A 17,376-nucleotide genomic window follows, 5' to 3' on the forward strand; every position below is an offset into this window, starting at 1 on the left:
TTTGGGAATGGTAACAACATAAAAAATGTCAATAGCCTAGATAATCATTAAAATGAATCATCATTCACTTCATCATCGATCTTCACATCTATATATCCTTCAAACCCTCAACTAATATTTGCACTGATTTTTATTTATATATTTCAAAGAAGGAGAAGGGTAAAAAGTGTAAGACCAATGACAAAAAATGGATAATATGTTTCAGGAACATGGTGTAATGAAATCTCTATCCTATCAATTTCAGACATAATCATCTAAAAAAACTATTTATGACAGTATTATTTTCTATGAGAGAGTTGCTTTATATTTTAGGAAACATCGCTACAGCATGATAACATAAAGTATAAATATCATTAACCAATAATAAAAATCATAATCTATAGCAATTTTTTTTTTAAAATAAAAATCAAATTTAACGCTCAGGGCACACGCTTTTACATCTAGGGCTTACGCTTTTGCACCCGAAACTTACGCCCCAAATTTTAGGACGGTCGTAATATGGATCTAAGGCTTTTATTAACGCCCCAAAGCGTTTTTGGTACGCCCCATTTTTGGACTCGCTCCAAAAACACCTTTGAAAACACTGCTCACGAGAGACAATGTCCGAGACTGATGTAGTAAGGTAATTTTTATAAAAGCAAAAATATTGATAAATTTAGACATTCTGATTGAGTACTTGGGCATACGATAAAATATTTCTATTAAACTATTTTCGACTCAAAATTTTAAACAAGCTTTTATGCATGATAACGTATTTCCGTAAATCATAAAAAATTAATATTGTAAAACCAAACTCCAAAATCTCTAAAAGTATCTCAAGCCAAAAATACATGGGTTAACCGCAAAAAATGTGGTACAGTGGATGAGGTTGTTCCTCCCTTAATTAGAGGTCTCGGGTTCGAGCCCTGAGTATGAAAAAAATCCTTAGCAGGGAGCCTCCCTCGAAATGGGGCCCTACGAGACGCGAATATAGATATAATCGGGCTCCAATGCAAGTATCAACACCGGATAAAATAAAAAAAAAAAAAAAAAAGAGAGAGAGAGACATGGTTTTGTGCTTCAAAAAATTATGCCACACATTCTCCAGAAACCAAAAAATAAGGGTCCAAAGTTGAACCAGTCTAACGGGCACTCCAAATTGGATGATATAGGTTTAATAGTGTTAATACAGCGCGAGTAGTATTTTAGCACAGCATTGGCAATCATCCCATTTGTATAAGTTCGGATTTCTCTTTCAGAGGCAGAATGGTGCTATTTGAAGGGATTTACAAAGTGCTTATGCGCCGCAACTCTGTCTATGTCACCTTCGTTATCGCTGGCGCTTTACTTGGTGAACGGGTCTGTCTTCTATCCATTAATTCTGTAGATCAGAAAGTTGTCTTTATTATTATTCCTATGTGTGTTTATGTTTGGGATCATTATTTGGGTATGTTTAAAACTGGATCTGAATCGGTGTGATGTAAATTATTATGAGATGGGTCCGAGTTTGATTTCGTTTTTATTAATTGCAGGCAGTGGATTATGGGGTTCATAAGCTCTGGGAGCACAATAATGTTGGGGTATGTTAATTGTTTCCTTTTCTTTCTGAGATTTTTTTAAGAAAAAGGTTATATCTTATATGTTTCATCAATCTTTTTTATTATTTTTTTCTTTCTTGTTTTACTTGGATTCTTGAGAGTTTGTTATGATATTGATGTTTCAGAATGCTGTTTAAAATGGGTTATATAATTGGGATGAGTTTATCAGGGCTCTAAACTAGAATGGAGATGTAAGGAATTTTGTTTTCCAACTGTATGGATAGGGTGTTCTTCATAGTACAGACTGTATGGACAGTTTTTTTTTTTTTAATTATATGAAAGAGATTATTGATTCCATCTATCACCAGCTTGGTTTTAGCTAATTATGGAAAAGGTATCTGTGTTAGATAGGGACCGTACTTGATTTGTTTTACCTTTCACTTCCAAATTTATTGGTCAAAGACAGTGAATGTTGTCCTTGGCGTGCTAAGCCAAAGACAAATCGTAACTTTGACTTTGTTGCTTGCAATGTATAGGGGGTTTACATGGTTTTATTCCTTAGATAAACTAAATTTGAGGAACGTTGTCCTATTTAACATCCTACCTCCCTTCCCACCCTTTTGTGTTTCAAAATATGATTCTGTATCGGAATTTCTTTTCCTTCTTCTCTGGTTTTTCAAATTCTTCTTCTTCTAGCTATTGACAGTAGGAGGCGTATCCAGGATTTGAACATTATGAGTTCAAATTCGGGATTCTACCACAGCCCATTTGATTTACCGCGTCCAACTCCAACATCTATTATTCGTACTTATTTAGTGAACATTTTAACACATATATTGAGACTGAGCCTCGGCTCCTGGGTTCGGATTAACTCGTAACAGTAACACTACATCTGCCCCTGCTCTCAGCTCCTCCTCTTCTTCGATGATCAGGTCCTTCTCCTGCAAACTCCCCTTTCTTTCGCATCTCATTTCAACAGTTGCTCTATTCTACTATTTCATTACTGATTCTACTATTTACTTAGTTCTTGCAGTCTATGTTGCTCAGACTCTCCAAAAATGCTACCGCATTACTTTTGGAGGATCCGGCACGCACCCGTTGACATTTTTGAAGAGTCCGAGCAACATAACCTGCATACTGCCCTCCTTCTGTTCCTCTTTCTTTTCCCTCTTCTATTTACTCTAACCCATCTCTTTCTCTGCACCTGTTGTTTGATGTCTTTATTCCCGTAACCTGTTAATATTTGCTCCTTTTCTCTCTCCTTTTCTTAGTTCTAGCTTCTCCTTTGAAAATAATAGGATCTATAATCCATTTTGTATCTTCCAGTCTCTATGAAAGACCTGGAATTGCTGGGCATGCTGGGTTGATTTTGATTGCTTAAACAAGAGTTGATATCTGACTTCAATTATGGTTTTCAACACTAATTGTAATAAAAAATCCTGAAGAAATCAAATTCTGGACGTATAGCAGAGAGAAGGCATGTGCAGAAGTTTTAGCTAGAAAGCATTCCAGTACGAATCAATAGATCAATCAATCAACTACACCTCAATCCTAAATTAGTTGTAGATGGCTATATGAATCTTGTTTATCCATTCCCGTCTATTCAGGTCCATCTCGTTCCAATACTAAATACAGTATCTTTTAGAGAAAATTAGGAGTTTTCTAAAAGTAGAGGTTCTCTAATCTCATACTTATCCAACATGGACATACAAGTCTTAACAATAGTAGAAAAGACTCTTGACAACGCTAGACCTAGAGAATTCATCATAATAAACTGCTTCTACGATGGACATCAACTTACCTTAATTGTTACCCTTTATCCAAGTTCGAGACCATATATATTTTGCAAAACTCTGATAGGTGGATTTAATAGGAGGAGAATCCATGAGATAATGTTTGACTTGTTGAATGCTGAATGTCTGATTCTATTTGCTTGAGAGTTAAGATATAGCACCAAAAAAGAGGATCTTCTGCTGTCACTCAATATGCAGTAATTGCTTCAGACGACGTCATATGGAACCTTTAATCAATAATAAGAAAGTCTTAAGAATGAGAAGAACCTTGACTCCCAAGGAGCAAAACAACCTTGGCTCAGAAGAAGGATGACACAAACACAAAATAAACAAAGATGATTACTAAATTTTGAGCTGCATAAGGTGTGCTTCGCGGCCAGTCTTAGTTAAAATTGATTCCTCTTTGATGTGTCTTTTTTCCAGTACTCTTAACAAGTTTCCTGGTCAACTCTAAGTCTGGACGAACTAAAATTGCTTCTATATCTATATATAAAAACTTTCAAGAAGTGTCTGTTCTATTCTACTGTGATGATCTTGAGAATTTAAATTGTCATGTTCCTTTTAAATTTTTAGCTCTCAACGTAAAGCGTGATGAAAGTTTTGCTCATTCTAGTATATGTTTGGATCCTAGGCTATGCTTTTTCCCTCTTGCTCCGAGTATTCTTTTCACTTTGTTCTTGCTTGGCTTGTGTCAATTTTGTTGCTAAAATTTTTGTTGTTACTGAAATACAGAAGCGTTATGAAGATATTTCAGTTTTGGGACAGAGGCCTGCTGAATAGACTTGCAGTAATGGATGCCCATTTGAGTCAGAAGACAAGCATTTTATTATCTTTCAATAATTATTTTCTTACTGGGCCATGATGGTTATGGCTGATTATTTTTTGTGTCTGCTGTGTTTTGGAGGAAATTGTTAAGTGAACTGTTACTTTTGCCATTTCCATGGTAACAAAGAACAGCCTTCGCATTATTATGTATCCTTTCAATTATCTAGTGTCGCCACCATGGTTAAATGCATCAAAGAAGACTGATTCATTTAGATATTCGCTGTGCCTTGGAGGAAATTGTTAAAATCTGGTGCTTTCCATTTCCTTGGTAGCAACGAACAGCCTTCAATATACTGCATGGCTGCATCCTTTCAACTTTCTAGTGTTCACCATGCTTAAAAAAATAAAAGGAGTATTCTCCAAGGTTTCAATTGTGAGTATAATATAAAAAAGAAGCTTCTTTCTTTCATACTAATTAAGACTGTACAGTGCTAAGATCTTGATCCTCGGGATTTGTTTGATTATATTCACATTTCTTGGAAAAATCTTGTGATTGCTAAATAATATGTGCTCCATTCCATCTCGGAGTTAGATAGGAGATCAGATGAAAAAACAGAATGTGAAACCTGAAATGATAGGCAGTTAAAAGTGTGCGGACTTAATCGTATTTTCACATAGTTGATAGACTGTTGGTCCATCGACCGCAAAACTTATTTCATCGTATCAAACTTGAAATGTAGAGGATCTAGATGAATTAGAGCCTGTTTGGATTGACCTATTTTAGGTGCATTTAAACCAAAATAGCTTTCAGGTACATTTCAGGAAAAATAACTTTAAAGTGTATGGATAAAATAAAAAAGTGACTTTAATCACTTCCTCTAGACCCTATTGAGAACGAGGAAAGCACAAACACTTATTCAAAGGCAAATTACAGAATGTTTCTGTTTGGAAAATGGTGAATTCCATGGACACGTTCATGCTCATAAGTGAATTTTATGTGGGTAATTTAATTCTGAGCTTGCCACGTGCTTAAGGGCAAATTTGTTCCAAAGTATAATGGGAACGGTATATTCAGACTATAAGCATTATTTGAAGGGATATGTTTGGACCAAAAATACTACGAGGTATTTTATAAACTATTTCTGATAGTACGGGGTATATTTGACCCTTTTCTGTTTTAATTATTTACCCAAAATTCTACGTGTAAGTTGGATAACGCTCGGCTGAAATTACCGACGTAGTACTATTAGGTTTTTACTTTCACAATGTTTATATAATTCTTCTCATTGCTTTGTGTTGTTGCTGTCGAGCGCGTTTCTGTTCTACAGGTATCTTCTTCTCTTTTTCCTTCATCGTTTCTCTCTCTCTCTTTTTTTTTTTTTTTTTTTTTTTGTTGGGGTGTTTTTACTAGGTTTGTCTCCATGCATCCTTATTAATTTCGAAATTCAATGGTTGTTTCTCGTTTTCTTCAGTGCTTGGTCTTCTTCTTTTATTTTTCTCTGAATCCTTTTTTTTCTGTATTATTACAACTATTTTTGGGTAGTTTCGAAATTTAACGGCTGCTATGCGATGATGCTGTTTTTCTATCGTCATGATCAAAACAAGTATCCTAAGTAGTTGTTTGGCCATAGGAACCCAATATTTTTCACTTTATTTGGAATTTTTGTAGTTGGAGTTGAAGATGGAGTTGTGTTTGTTTATACTTTTTTCAAAAAATATTTGGTTGTTTGAATATACTGGGTTTTAGAAGTTTTCCAAATATGGAATTTTCAATGGTCAAACTCTGATATTCAAATAAAGTGAAAAAAAAAATCCGGAAAAAAGTAAATAATTCTCATCATACGGGTCAATAAGTACTTACATTGCTGATTGCACACTAAAGAGGGAAAGATTGTTTTCACTTTTCTGTTTCCTCTTTTCAAAGATCAAATTCAAACGATAATGATGCAAGAATGAATTTAAGAAATCTAGATAAAAACCAAGCGATATAAAATAGAGCTAAAGGATATTTAATTGATATAATCGCAAAATGGTTACATGATACTTAGAATATAAGAGAGATGCCCTAGCTAGCTTATGGGAATCTAAAAGAACCATTACAAGGAAAATTGTGGTAATTGCATAGGTAAAGAGACTTAAAGTTAAGGGGTTCAGGTACAAGTGTACAACTGATGAAACTTGTGTCCACAGCTTTAAACTGCACTTGGTACAACCATTGCAAGCATCGGCTCATCTATCTTACTATAGCTCCTAAATTCATATTGCATCAGATTAAGGCTTAGAGTCATGGCAATCTCTGGAATTCACAACTTTGTAACATAAGTTGTCTCATTCATTTGAATGTTGATGGATAAGTGTAAGTTTTGCTTCTTTATAAATCAAGTCCAGATTTGTAAAGAACAAGAACAATGTTAATATAGTCTTCATCTGCTCCTACACTTTTGCTTTGCCTCTATTAGCTTTTTCGAATAACAAACTAAGAATTAACAGGAAAATTATCCAGGAGAATGACAATGAAATCTTACTTAGCCTAGAGCATCCACTTATATTAGTATCTAATTGAATTGATTTATACTTCTTTGAATTGCTTGTTATTGTGCCGATGGTCTACCGGAAACACCACTTTACCTCCCAAGGTAGGGTAAGGTCCGCGTACTCTACCCTCCCAGACCACACTTTGTGGGATTTTGCTGGGTATGATGTTGTTGTTGTTGTTGTACATTAGATTTTGTTGGGGAAGCTGGAAAAGAAAATAACATATCAAATAATGAAGTTTCTTTCAATGGAAAAGCACAATTCCCCATATGTCAAATAAACTAAGAACATCATCACTGCTCTTGGTTTTCATATATACAATTGTAATTTAAAAAGAAGCTATTCTTGTGTAGGCTACTTTGTATGAGAGAGAGAGAGAGAGAGAGTCGCAAGAAGCACTTGTTATTCAAATAGAGAACCATTCTTCTGGGCTAGTGTCAAGATACACTTTCTTTCTATGAGTTGCTCGCCCTCCTTTAATTTGCATTCTACTTCACTTTTAGAATTTTAGGAGATTTTATAACAGGCTCATCCTCCTTTAATTTGCAAGAATTTTGTTTCAAACGTTCTCTTGTCTGCCCTGAATTCGATTGCATATATGTAGTTTGTAGTCTTGAAAGCTGTTTAGGTCGTCTCTTCCATATGTTAGTCATTTCATTTACATGTAGCTGATTAATGATGACAGTAGGAACATTTTAATGATTAGAACTCTGTCTGCTCGAGTCCTTTCCTCTCCTCCTTGATCTCACACACTAGCGCTATTTCTATTCTGCGGCTTCTAATTCAATTTGGGAGGTTGTTCTGCTGTGGTTACTACCAGTAATCTGCAATTCCTGAGTAGCTACATGGTCTCCATTTTTGCATTATAAAACGTTCATTTATTTATATATATATATATTTTTATTTTTTATTTTTTTTTGCATTGTAAGGTTTTGCTGCCCCTTTAGTAGTATCCACAAATCTTATAGAATATCCTGGGAGTGGACAACTACTAAAATCAAGCAATTATAGTCTCGATTGGGTGAGCTGCAATATGATCACTTCTTGAATACAGTGAGAAGTTTAAATACTACACCATCCTGTTACCAAAAATGGAATATCTATGCTGGTGTTCTGATAAGTGTAGTGGTCTGCCATGGTTGAAATTCTTGATAGATTGTGCAAACATAGAAATTTGAAGTACTTGTTACAACTTACATATAAAGGTCTTAGAGAAGCTACTTTTAGTGGTCTCTGTATGGTATTTATATTCCCATTATTAGAACATAGAAAAAATATCATCAAACCTATTGAGTCTGTAGTCATCTATCCTTTTCTTGTTCTTTAAGTAGCCATCATGAAATTAGTGATTCATTGACATTTGTATATTCTATGGCACCGAAATATGGATCTTGTTTGAAGTTCATGAACTTGGTTATTACGAATTTAAGTCACAGACTTAACAAATATAAGATCTTCGATAAAGAGGAATAAGAAATGGCTGAGGCCTGCGTATTGAAATCCTGAGATTAAAAAATGGTGGTTGTTATAGGTAAAACACTGTTATGTAGGTTAATAGATTAGATAAGTTCCAATGAGGAATATAGAACGTTAGACACTCTTGAACCAGAAACATCTAAGTCCAACATTTTCTAAGCTGGATATATTAAGTTAATTTTTGGTAGAATTAGCAGACAAGAAATTAGAATATCATTTTTGTGTTTAATTCTCGTTGAAGTCAAGAGTCCCCATATGTGTTTGAATTTTATAAAAAAGTCTCCACTATGCTTGAGAAATTAAAAATGTATCCATATATAATTGGGAGAAAGAGTTGATATGGTAATTAAGAATGCTTGTTTAGCCAGTTCATACCATCCATACATAGTGTTTTGCTTTAAGATTTCAATGCTTTCTTTGGACGGAAGAAATTGAATAAACCATGAGTTAATTAATTTCCTAAAGCGGACTGAACCTCAGTCTATAAATTCTCAGAAATCCTCCTTCGGCCTTCACATCTCTGGCCTGTGCAAGTTGCTTTCTTTTCATGTTCTTTTGTTTCCCTAGTTCTAGAATTGAAATTAGCTACAATCTTTGTCGCTGTCAAATTTTGTTGTTTAGCTACAGAATTTGTCCGTTGCTAACTACTGTTTTTGTAGTTGATTTCTGTTTCATTGTTGTTGAGAGAGTGCAAGAAAAACAAAATCCACACATGGAGCACTTAGAGCTAAAAGAGGGTTTTCGTTTCCATCCAACTGATGCAGAAGGACTTAGTTTCTTGCTAAGATTCGTGGCGAAACAAGAGATGCATGATGCTGGATTTATCACCACCAACATAGATGTCTATGGTAATGAAGAGCCATGGGAGATTTACAGTCAAGGAGTACCCTGTGGAGGATCAGAAGATGAAGATGATGACGACTGTTATCGCTACTTCATCACGAAGCTGAAGAAGAAAAGCCCCATGACGTATCATCGTGAAGTGGGAAACAAAGGCAGTTGGAAACAACAAGGCGAGGAAAAAACAGTTTACAACAACATGGGGAACTCATCATCAACTCTTATTATTGGATGCAAGAAGAGCATGCGTTACGTGAATAAGGAGCATAAAGATGGGGATTGGCTCATGAAGGAGTACGAGCTCTCTAAGGTTATTCTTCAAAAGTTCGACGGGGATTGCAGGGATTATGTTTTGTGTGCCATCAAGAAGAAGCCCATTGATACTTGTTCTCCTGTGACGTCCACAACTACGTTGGATGATGCTTCTGAGGACTCTGATGAGGTAGCTGGTTTTGCTGACTCTGTATTGGCGACTTCCAATGATAATAATATGTGAAGGAATTTGGAACACTCTCTGAGTCTCAAACAATGGCTTTTCTGAATTTTCAAGAATCACAAGAAGCAGTATATTGTTGAACCATTATTCGTTAGCTTTTGTTGTCTGCAATTAAGGCGTGGACGAACTAGCACAAACTGAACTTTTATTGGCCATGTACTGTTGCCAATTGAATTAATAGATGTTTATACATACACAATTATTCAGCTTGGTAGATGTTGCTTATAGCATGTTTGGTCACGCTTTTGGGAGCCCAAAAGTGCTTATTTTTTTTCAAGAAGTGCTTATGTTATAAAAGTGAGGTGTTTGAATCAGCTTTTGGAAGAAAATAAGTGCTTCTTTGAGTGTAGAAGAAACTGTTTTTCAGAAGCTAAAAAAGTAGTTTTCTCAAAAGCACTTTTGAAAAAAATATATTTAGGAACACTTTTTAAAATCTTAGTTAAAAACTAATTACTGCTCAAAAGTGTGTTTTAAGTTAATTGGACAAATGCAATATGTTTGTCGCCAAAAATATTTTTTTTTAAAAATAACTTTTTAAAAATAAGCTGATTTTAAAAGTTTGGCCGGGCATAAGTACCGCTATGATGAAGTATGAATTGGATAGTTATTACTTTTAAAATATTTCAGATGTGTTGCAATAGTTTGCTAAACCCACAGAAGATAAACGATGAAATTAGTTCTTGTTAAGTTCTACCTAGTATTAATTATGAAAATAACATAAACGATGAACTTGTTAAGTTTCTACCTAGTCTTAATCATGAAATGCATAATGCATGAGCATGATCCGTACATTTGAACAAAATACTACCGGAGTTACTTATACATCTCTTTTTGTGGAGATTGTCAACCATATTTTCTTGGATATAATAAAGAGATAATGGTCAAAAACACAACTAAAGTATCACTTTTGCAAGTTTCCTACTGAACTATCAGGTACTTGCGTTCCCTACCTGAGTTATCACCAACTATTTAAGATTGTTGGTAAGAACTGAACAAGCACAGCTCCAGGGAAAGAAAAAAAATATATGCAACTACATGGCTTCAGAACTATACTTTGTAGAAACACCTCACATCCAACATCTGGTCATATTTCCAACTCATAACAGGAATGCCTAATACTTTTCATTTGATATCAACTTCTACTACTGTCTAAGTTATGAATGCAGTACAACTTGATTAAGAATGCGCCGTGCCTAAGTTTTTGCTGACAATGCTCAGTTGTCCAAAAACAAGAAACCTTTCCCATTTTGTTTAGCTGCTCAAATCACCAAAGAGATTCCTAAATGATATCAAGCACGAAGATGGAAACCCTTTTTGTTGAACTCCTCATAACACTGAAGACCATCAAATGGTAGCAATCACGAAGACTAAGAAGGAGCCTCATTCACTTTTTACAGCATGGTAGATGCGACGGGTAAACATCAAGGAAGCACGGAGACTGATTGTTCCAAGCATAAGGAAAAATGCATAGCATATGCAAGTGTTGTATACAAAGAAGGTGGTAGTCTGCAAGACCCCACTCATGTTTGATTTGCAATAGAAGTATATGGAGTAGGCAAACATAAATACAGCTGTTGAGCCCCCCCGGAAAATAGACCTGCATCAAACAACATATTTATCAGTCTATGGAGGCAGCCATAGATGTTGTAAATGAACTAGCAAATGAAAAGGATTCAATATCAAGTAAAATTAGATATCCACTAATGATCTTTGAGACCTTAAATGCTTTTGGAAAACATAAACTCATCCAGGTTTACATTTTGCTCAAACATATATATAGATATATATATATTGATCTAGTACAAATTGAGAGTATTGCAGTAAATGTGGTAGACCACTACAGCAGACTAACAAAGTAAGAACTTATGTAAGAACTTATTTGGCACTCCCAATTTAGAAAATGCAAGAGTTCAATCTTACTCAACAGAATGACAGCTACTATGAATGCCAAAATTCATGTTAGGTAGTTGCTTTTTCCTGTGCCTACTGTAATTGATGAACAAAAAAAGTGGCATTTAGCCCCCAAATAGAGGAACTGCTTGTCAACTCTACTATTCTAGTGTCCGACATCCAGTGTTCAACAATAAGTTGTCATTCAATTCTTCTGTAAAACGCAATATCCTCTCACAGTATCACGATTCAATGGGTCACTCAATAATGTCATAGTGTCACAAGAAAGTAGTTAATGTAGTGAGGAACGTATGAATTCCTTCAACATTCGAAGTACAAAGTTGCCAATAGCCTTCACTGTGTTTACCAAATTCCGGATAGGAAATAAAATCTGGGTATTATTACCCTTCTCTCTTTGAGATTTTGTTGAAATGTTGAAGTAGACAAGATTAAGGAGAAAACTGTATTTTCTTTATCACAAAAAAAGTTAAAGAAATTCAATTAAAACTCCACCAGTTAACATTCAAATAACAGAAAGAGCAAAGTTATAAAGATATAGTCAATTGATACATACCGCCACCACCATTCATGGTCTTCCACTGTCAGCTGAATATATGTCAAACCGATGCTTAGGGTCACAGTGAGCAGTATGAGGATTACAAACATAAAGAACAAAATACCAGGAAGAGTCGAAATCTTGTAGCCCCAAAGGGTAGCATACAACTGGTGTAACTCTACAACAATGGCACTGAAAGGTAGAAGACCAGCCAAAAACATTTGACCAGTTGTCTTCCTGTACCAAGCTAGCGGTGGAATCTCTCTTGCACACTTCTTTGTGGCAGAAGGTGCTTGAAACTCAGACCTACACCGATAGCCAATTAGCCCACCAAGAGCAAGCAGTGGAATAGCGATGAAGGTATAAACAAGAATAATGACAATTATGGAGCCAAATGGAATTGCTAAGGTAGCCCCAAATAATACAGCGACTGAATTAAGGAAAAACTGCATAATGAGGGACGGTCCAAGAAAGAGCACTGCAGAGAAAGTAACGCTCCTTTCCTGATGGTGAAAAGAAAAGTTTTCAGTTCCTGGAAAAACAATAACTACAGAAATAAAAAGTTGGAACAAAGTTGATAAAAGTTACCCATCCAGTTTCAAAAAATTGACTGTAGAAAGAGGCAGAGCTGTATCCGGCAACTGCAGATGTAAGGGTATAAATTATGACCAAGGATGTCAAGAGAGTTCCACGGTTATATGGATATAGGACACCAAGAAATGCCAATATAAATAAGCAGCAGAACCTGAAAGTGCAGCAAAAACGGTTAACTAAAGGCATAAGATGTGCCTGGCATGATCAATTAAGTAATATAAATATGTCAAACATAATCATGCAGTAAGCACCACCCTTACATGGAAGTATTTTCGCAGATAATGGAAAACCACGCCGATTATATCGAAAATACGTGGGATGGAAGGTCTTCTAACAGGACAATGTAAAACCTTTTCCATATCTAAGCTCTTATTGACAAAGTTAAACAAATATTTCCTCGAAGCTATCTTTCCATAGATCTTAAATTTACTCAAAAATATACAGAATATAGAAGATAAATGATGCTGATACCATGCAACATTTGGTGGGATAACATGGTCACAAAATGACTTGCCAAGGGATTGTAAGAGTTTGTTGGCAAGGGCAGAAGACTGATAAAAGATGGAGCAGATGTAGAAGTCTATCGCATTACGTATCATGTGGATTGTCTGGTTGGAAAGAGACAAAACATGCTTCAGAGGATTCTGTATTTCCAAGTTGGAAAGTGAAAGATCACTAACAGAAGCAGGACAAAATAGACCCCACCAGCCAGGGCCTTCAGAGATATACTTTATTAAAGGGGACTGGTTGGGAATTGGAAAGGTGGGTATACAATATCTTGAGTTAGATATCAAACGTACAAACTTATGCACATAGACTCTCTCTCAGTGATAATGCAGAAAAGAAATAGAAGATGGCTCAATGGACATATGAAAACGAAAGGAACACCTATTATAAGTTCTGCAGCCTATAGAGAACTTAATGAAGTTATGAAATCAGCTGATGAATAAATAAGAGCTACAACTTACAAGGTCAACAGCTGGGTACCAGCACCGATAACCGCACAAAGCAGAGGCATGTTTGATGGACATCTAAATACGTCCCCGTGAAGGTACTTCCAACCCACTTCTTTGTCTTCCTCTTCATCACCGCTAGCCCATCTGCATATCAGTCATACAAGTATGAGAAAAGTGCTTTCAGCTTCAGATACCTTCATGTAAATATACATAGATTACTTGTTTTGCCATTAGCAATAAGCATGACATGAGTCTTACTTTCGTAGATCGTTCTTAAGACGCTGCATCATACTCACAGCAAAAAAGGCCATCAGCAGAACAGAAATAACAATTGAATTAATTACTGAGAACCAATGAACTTGATGGATCACTGGTTTTGCTGAAGCCTTAGAGTATCTTTCCATTCTGTTCTTGAATAGAGTTGATGTTTCATTCCAGCGTACATTATACGTGAAGGTTACATCTTGGTCTATATCTTCTGTAATATCCACAACATGGCTTGGATCACTGAGAGCATGTATTTCTATGACTTGGTTTCCATTGTAAAGCACATCAAATTGGATATGCTTAAAGAGAAAATACTTGGGGCCCTTTCCATCCAGGGTCCAGAGTTCATCTTCAATTTTCCCGACAAATCCCCAGAAAGGAAGATCATCAAAGTACATCTGGTAGTAGTAATCTTTAATAATAGCGGCTCTAAACTCTGAGATATCATTTTGATTAAGCTTCTTGTGGCACAGGACAGCCCCATCTTTCTCCACTCCAAATTTCAACTGATACAAGGTATTGGTTAAATGGTCACCATTCAGAACTTCCCCAAGGGATTCCTTTTCCGGAAGCAGCTCACCTGTGTCAAGTGAAAATAAAAGGTCAAAATTCTTTTTTTTGAAACTAAAATTTTATGTTAAGCAACCTTCACCGAAAAATTCTTGAAAATAAGAAAGTTAAATTTTCAACATAACTAACTCCAGAGATTACCAGTGACACTAAACAAAATATATATAACAGTACCGTGAATAACATCTTATCACAGATTTAGTAGCTTTGCTCTTGCTCTAAGCAGTAATATATTTTGAGTTTATGTATTGTAAGAAGATACGACCTCTTTACCTTCACAAGGTAGGGGTAAGGCTGCGTACACGCCACCCTCCCCAGTCCCCACTTGTGGGATTACACTGGGTATGTTGTTGTTGACTTGTTGTATTGTAAGCAGATAAGAAGCACAAGATGTTAATAGTACAGTTTCTCTGTATATTTCACGGTATTCAGCGTTGGCAGTACTGGCCTAGAATAAGTCCAACACAACTCAGCAGAAGGAAAAGAAAAAGGATTTTATTTGGATGATATATGATATTCAGTAAGCCGACCAATCAACTATGCCTCAATCACAAACTAGCTGGGTCGGCTATACTATACTCAAGTGCAAGCACAAAAATGCTGACCTGGCTGGCAGAATGGCAGGTCATAATATTGGTAAGTTTCACTGCAAAAGAATAACAGATATAGGAATATCAGGATTATCTACTGCAAGGGTGAATCAAGAAAACTCAGACATTTTACTATTACAATCAGTAAGAAAACTTGGATATTTTACATTAAGATCCTTGACTCATTTCACTTGCTTTGATGATTCCAATTTCATAGAATTTTGCACAAGAATGAGAAAGACCCTATAAGAATTACTAAAGCCACTCAAGAAAATATCTCCGTAAGACGAACAGCTGGCGAATTTTCAGCTAAAAGAAAAAGGAAAATATCCTTATATGTTGGTATGTGTTGGGATTTAAAAAAGTTAACCAGGGAAAATATTTCATGCTTAGAAAAAAGACCAGAGAATGGGGACCTTAAAATTTGAAGAAATTTAAATGCAAATGCTGAAAGTTCTTCAAGATGATTAACTGCTCCATTTATGCAGCAAATGGAAGTTTTAGCATGTACAAAAATGACCTCGGAAATCCTTGTAAGATATCAAGAAGTGCAACAATAAAAATATCATCATTCTATACATTGACCCCTCCCGTACCTCAATCGACTCTTCCTCTATACTACCACTCCCACAAACAACTAATACCAATTCGTTATTAGCGCAAGCTGATTTGGCTAGGCTGAAGTCTTAGAATTCACTTATCGCTTGTAGCACCGCATCTTGGTTAAAATTCCGTTACATCCAAAGCTAAACCTAATTTAAACTTAGAAAGTCTGCTTGGTGATTATTTGTTGAACCTCTCTTCCAATTTGGACATTATAGTCTCTTTGCTTCTTCCAAAAACAATGTCAATGAGGAAAAAGGAAAAAACAAAACCTTATTACTTCTCTTCACCCTCATTCTCAATTCTATAAAACCACAAGGGTTTGACAAGTAGCAGTAAAGAAAAGAGCAGCTCGGTGCACTAAGCTCCCGCTGGAAGGCCGGACCACAAGGGTCTATTGTACAAGTAGCAGTACTTTTCATAATTCCTTGCATCATCATACCCGTTTATAGAACAGGGGAGGGCATCTTTAGGGGCGGATATAGTACTAAGGCAGCAGCTTGGACGATGCACACACACATAGTTGAACAACTCAAAAAATGTATGTATTTATACTAAGTTTGTAGCCACTGTCACATAGTAGCAATGAATGTAGTGGTATTCAAACAGCCACTAAATCCTGGATCTAACTCAGGTGAAGGAAAACAAGTCTGATTAATGGCAACATTATTGTTAATAACAGCACATAATTTAACAGTCTTAAAGAATTAAAATTGTAACAACATTCCTCATGAAATCAAAAGCAAATCTCATACACTAAGCAAAAAAAAGAAAACCCCAAATGTTTAAAAAAAAAAAAAAAAAAAAAAGAAGGTACCTGGGATTATTCAAGGGACCAACTTTGTTAACAAAAAGGGGGACTTCATCTCCAAGGTTGTAGCGATGATCATTTGGTGAAGCCACAGAGAGACCCAATATTAACAGTAACTGAAATGGTAGAATTAACTGAGAAATCATACGACCCATTAGTGGATCCAGAAGGAAGAAAGACAAGTTCTTGAATTGAATAAACAAGAAATGGAATTGATTTACTAAATAGTCAACTCAATAGCAACAAGTTAGACTGTTAACTTTAAGATAGGGAATTAGGCATACAAATTTAATGATTTTTTTTCCCTTTTAAGTTTGTGAAAGAGTAACCGAAAAAATATAAGAAAAGAACCATATTCTCCTTTTCTTTCTTTAAGCTCCCCTGTATTAAAATTTTGTGAGAAATGCTAAAAGTATTTTAATAGAATAAAAGAAATTACAATGACTGCTCAAGTATTCTTTTCATAAAAAATGAAATCAACTTGAAATGAGTGGGATGGATATTGGAGATCAATAATATTGGACGTATTTGATTGATTAATATACTCAAATCTTTACATATATGACAATATTCTTAAAAATAATTATAAAAAGTAAATAAATGACAAAAATATAAACAAAATAGGAACAACGAAGGCTAAAACACTAAATTTTTTTAATGGTCTAAACTTTGATGGACGAAATTATCTGATACCTATAAAAGGAGATAACAGGTATGAATTAGTTGGATACACGCAAGCTAACTCGGGAACTAAGGCTATAAAAAAAAAAAAAACAAGAAATTGTGTGTTTTTCACTTGAGTTTCGAAGAAAAGGAAGGTGAATGTTCTGCCATAGATATTTCTTAGGCCTAATTTGTCCGCACTTAATGGAGATTTGAATTTTAATAATTCCTATTTCGTTCATAACTTATTTTTATGTTTAAATCTTGATTATTCATAATTTAATTATTAAATGAAGTTTACCTTTTAATTATTAATTGAGTTTGAATATATTTAAATAATTAAGACCTATACTAAAGTATTTAATATTATTAAGATGCTATTCATTCGAGGTAATCTACGAAAATGACAATTTACTACTACTCCATTTACTTTTAATTACTACACGGAGTACAT

The 17,376-nt window shown here is 35.2% G+C and overlaps 3 protein-coding genes across 3 annotated transcripts; 2 read left to right on the forward strand and 1 right to left on the reverse strand.

Moving 5' to 3' along the window:
• The first annotated feature begins 1,072 nt into the window (after positions 1–1,072).
• LOC132604176 (cytochrome b-c1 complex subunit 9, mitochondrial) lies at positions 1,073–4,297 on the forward strand. The gene is made up of 3 exons (XM_060317550.1): positions 1,073–1,338; positions 1,512–1,559; positions 4,043–4,297. Exons 1-3 carry the CDS (start codon positions 1,246–1,248, stop codon positions 4,088–4,090), a joined length of 189 nt encoding a protein of 62 aa, XP_060173533.1. The 5' UTR covers positions 1,073–1,245; the 3' UTR covers positions 4,091–4,297.
• Positions 4,298–5,249: 952 nt separating this feature from the next.
• LOC132604168 (NAC domain-containing protein 1-like) lies at positions 5,250–9,736 on the forward strand. Its single transcript, XM_060317540.1, has 2 exons — positions 5,250–5,403; positions 8,746–9,736. Exon 2 carries the CDS (start codon positions 8,799–8,801, stop codon positions 9,420–9,422), a length of 624 nt encoding a protein of 207 aa, XP_060173523.1. The 5' UTR covers positions 5,250–5,403; positions 8,746–8,798; the 3' UTR covers positions 9,423–9,736.
• A 564-nt stretch (positions 9,737–10,300) lies between these two features.
• On the reverse strand, positions 10,301–16,614 carry LOC132604186 (transmembrane 9 superfamily member 5). The gene is made up of 7 exons (XM_060317562.1): positions 16,266–16,614; positions 14,861–14,901; positions 13,677–14,265; positions 13,431–13,562; positions 12,457–12,613; positions 11,887–12,371; positions 10,301–11,019 (listed from the first exon to the last, which is right to left on the reverse strand). The coding sequence occupies exons 1-7, from the start codon at positions 16,412–16,414 to the stop codon at positions 10,803–10,805; spliced, it is 1,770 nt and encodes a 589-aa protein (XP_060173545.1). The 5' UTR covers positions 16,415–16,614; the 3' UTR covers positions 10,301–10,802.
• Between the last annotated feature and the right edge of the window lie 762 nt (positions 16,615–17,376).

This window comes from Lycium barbarum, chromosome 1 (genome assembly GCF_019175385.1).
Source record: "Lycium barbarum isolate Lr01 chromosome 1, ASM1917538v2, whole genome shotgun sequence".
Classification (NCBI taxonomy): Eukaryota; Viridiplantae; Streptophyta; class Magnoliopsida; order Solanales; family Solanaceae; genus Lycium; species Lycium barbarum.

Bases quoted from the DNA above. Each gene is read 5' to 3' on its own strand.
- LOC132604176 (XM_060317550.1), top strand. From the start codon at position 1,246: ATGGTGCTATTTGAAGGGATTTACAAAGTGCTTATGCGCCGCAACTCT. The intron at 1,339-1,511 runs GTCTGTCTTCTA...TATTAATTGCAG, and splicing joins GCGCTTTACTTGGTGAACGG to GCAGTGGATTATGGGGTTCA. The intron at 1,560-4,042 runs GTATGTTAATTG...ACTGAAATACAG, and splicing joins GGGAGCACAATAATGTTGGG to AAGCGTTATGAAGATATTTC.
- LOC132604168 (XM_060317540.1), top strand. From the start codon at position 8,799: ATGGAGCACTTAGAGCTAAAAGAGGGTTTTCGTTTCCATCCAACTGAT.
- LOC132604186 (XM_060317562.1), bottom strand. From the start codon at position 16,414: ATGGGTCGTATGATTTCTCAGTTAATTCTACCATTTCAGTTACTGTTA. The intron at 14,902-16,265 runs GTACCTTCTTTT...ATTCTTTTGCAG, and splicing joins GGTCCCTTGAATAATCCCAG to TGAAACTTACCAATATTATG. The intron at 13,563-13,676 runs GTAAGACTCATG...ACTGATATGCAG, and splicing joins CTTAAGAACGATCTACGAAA to ATGGGCTAGCGGTGATGAAG.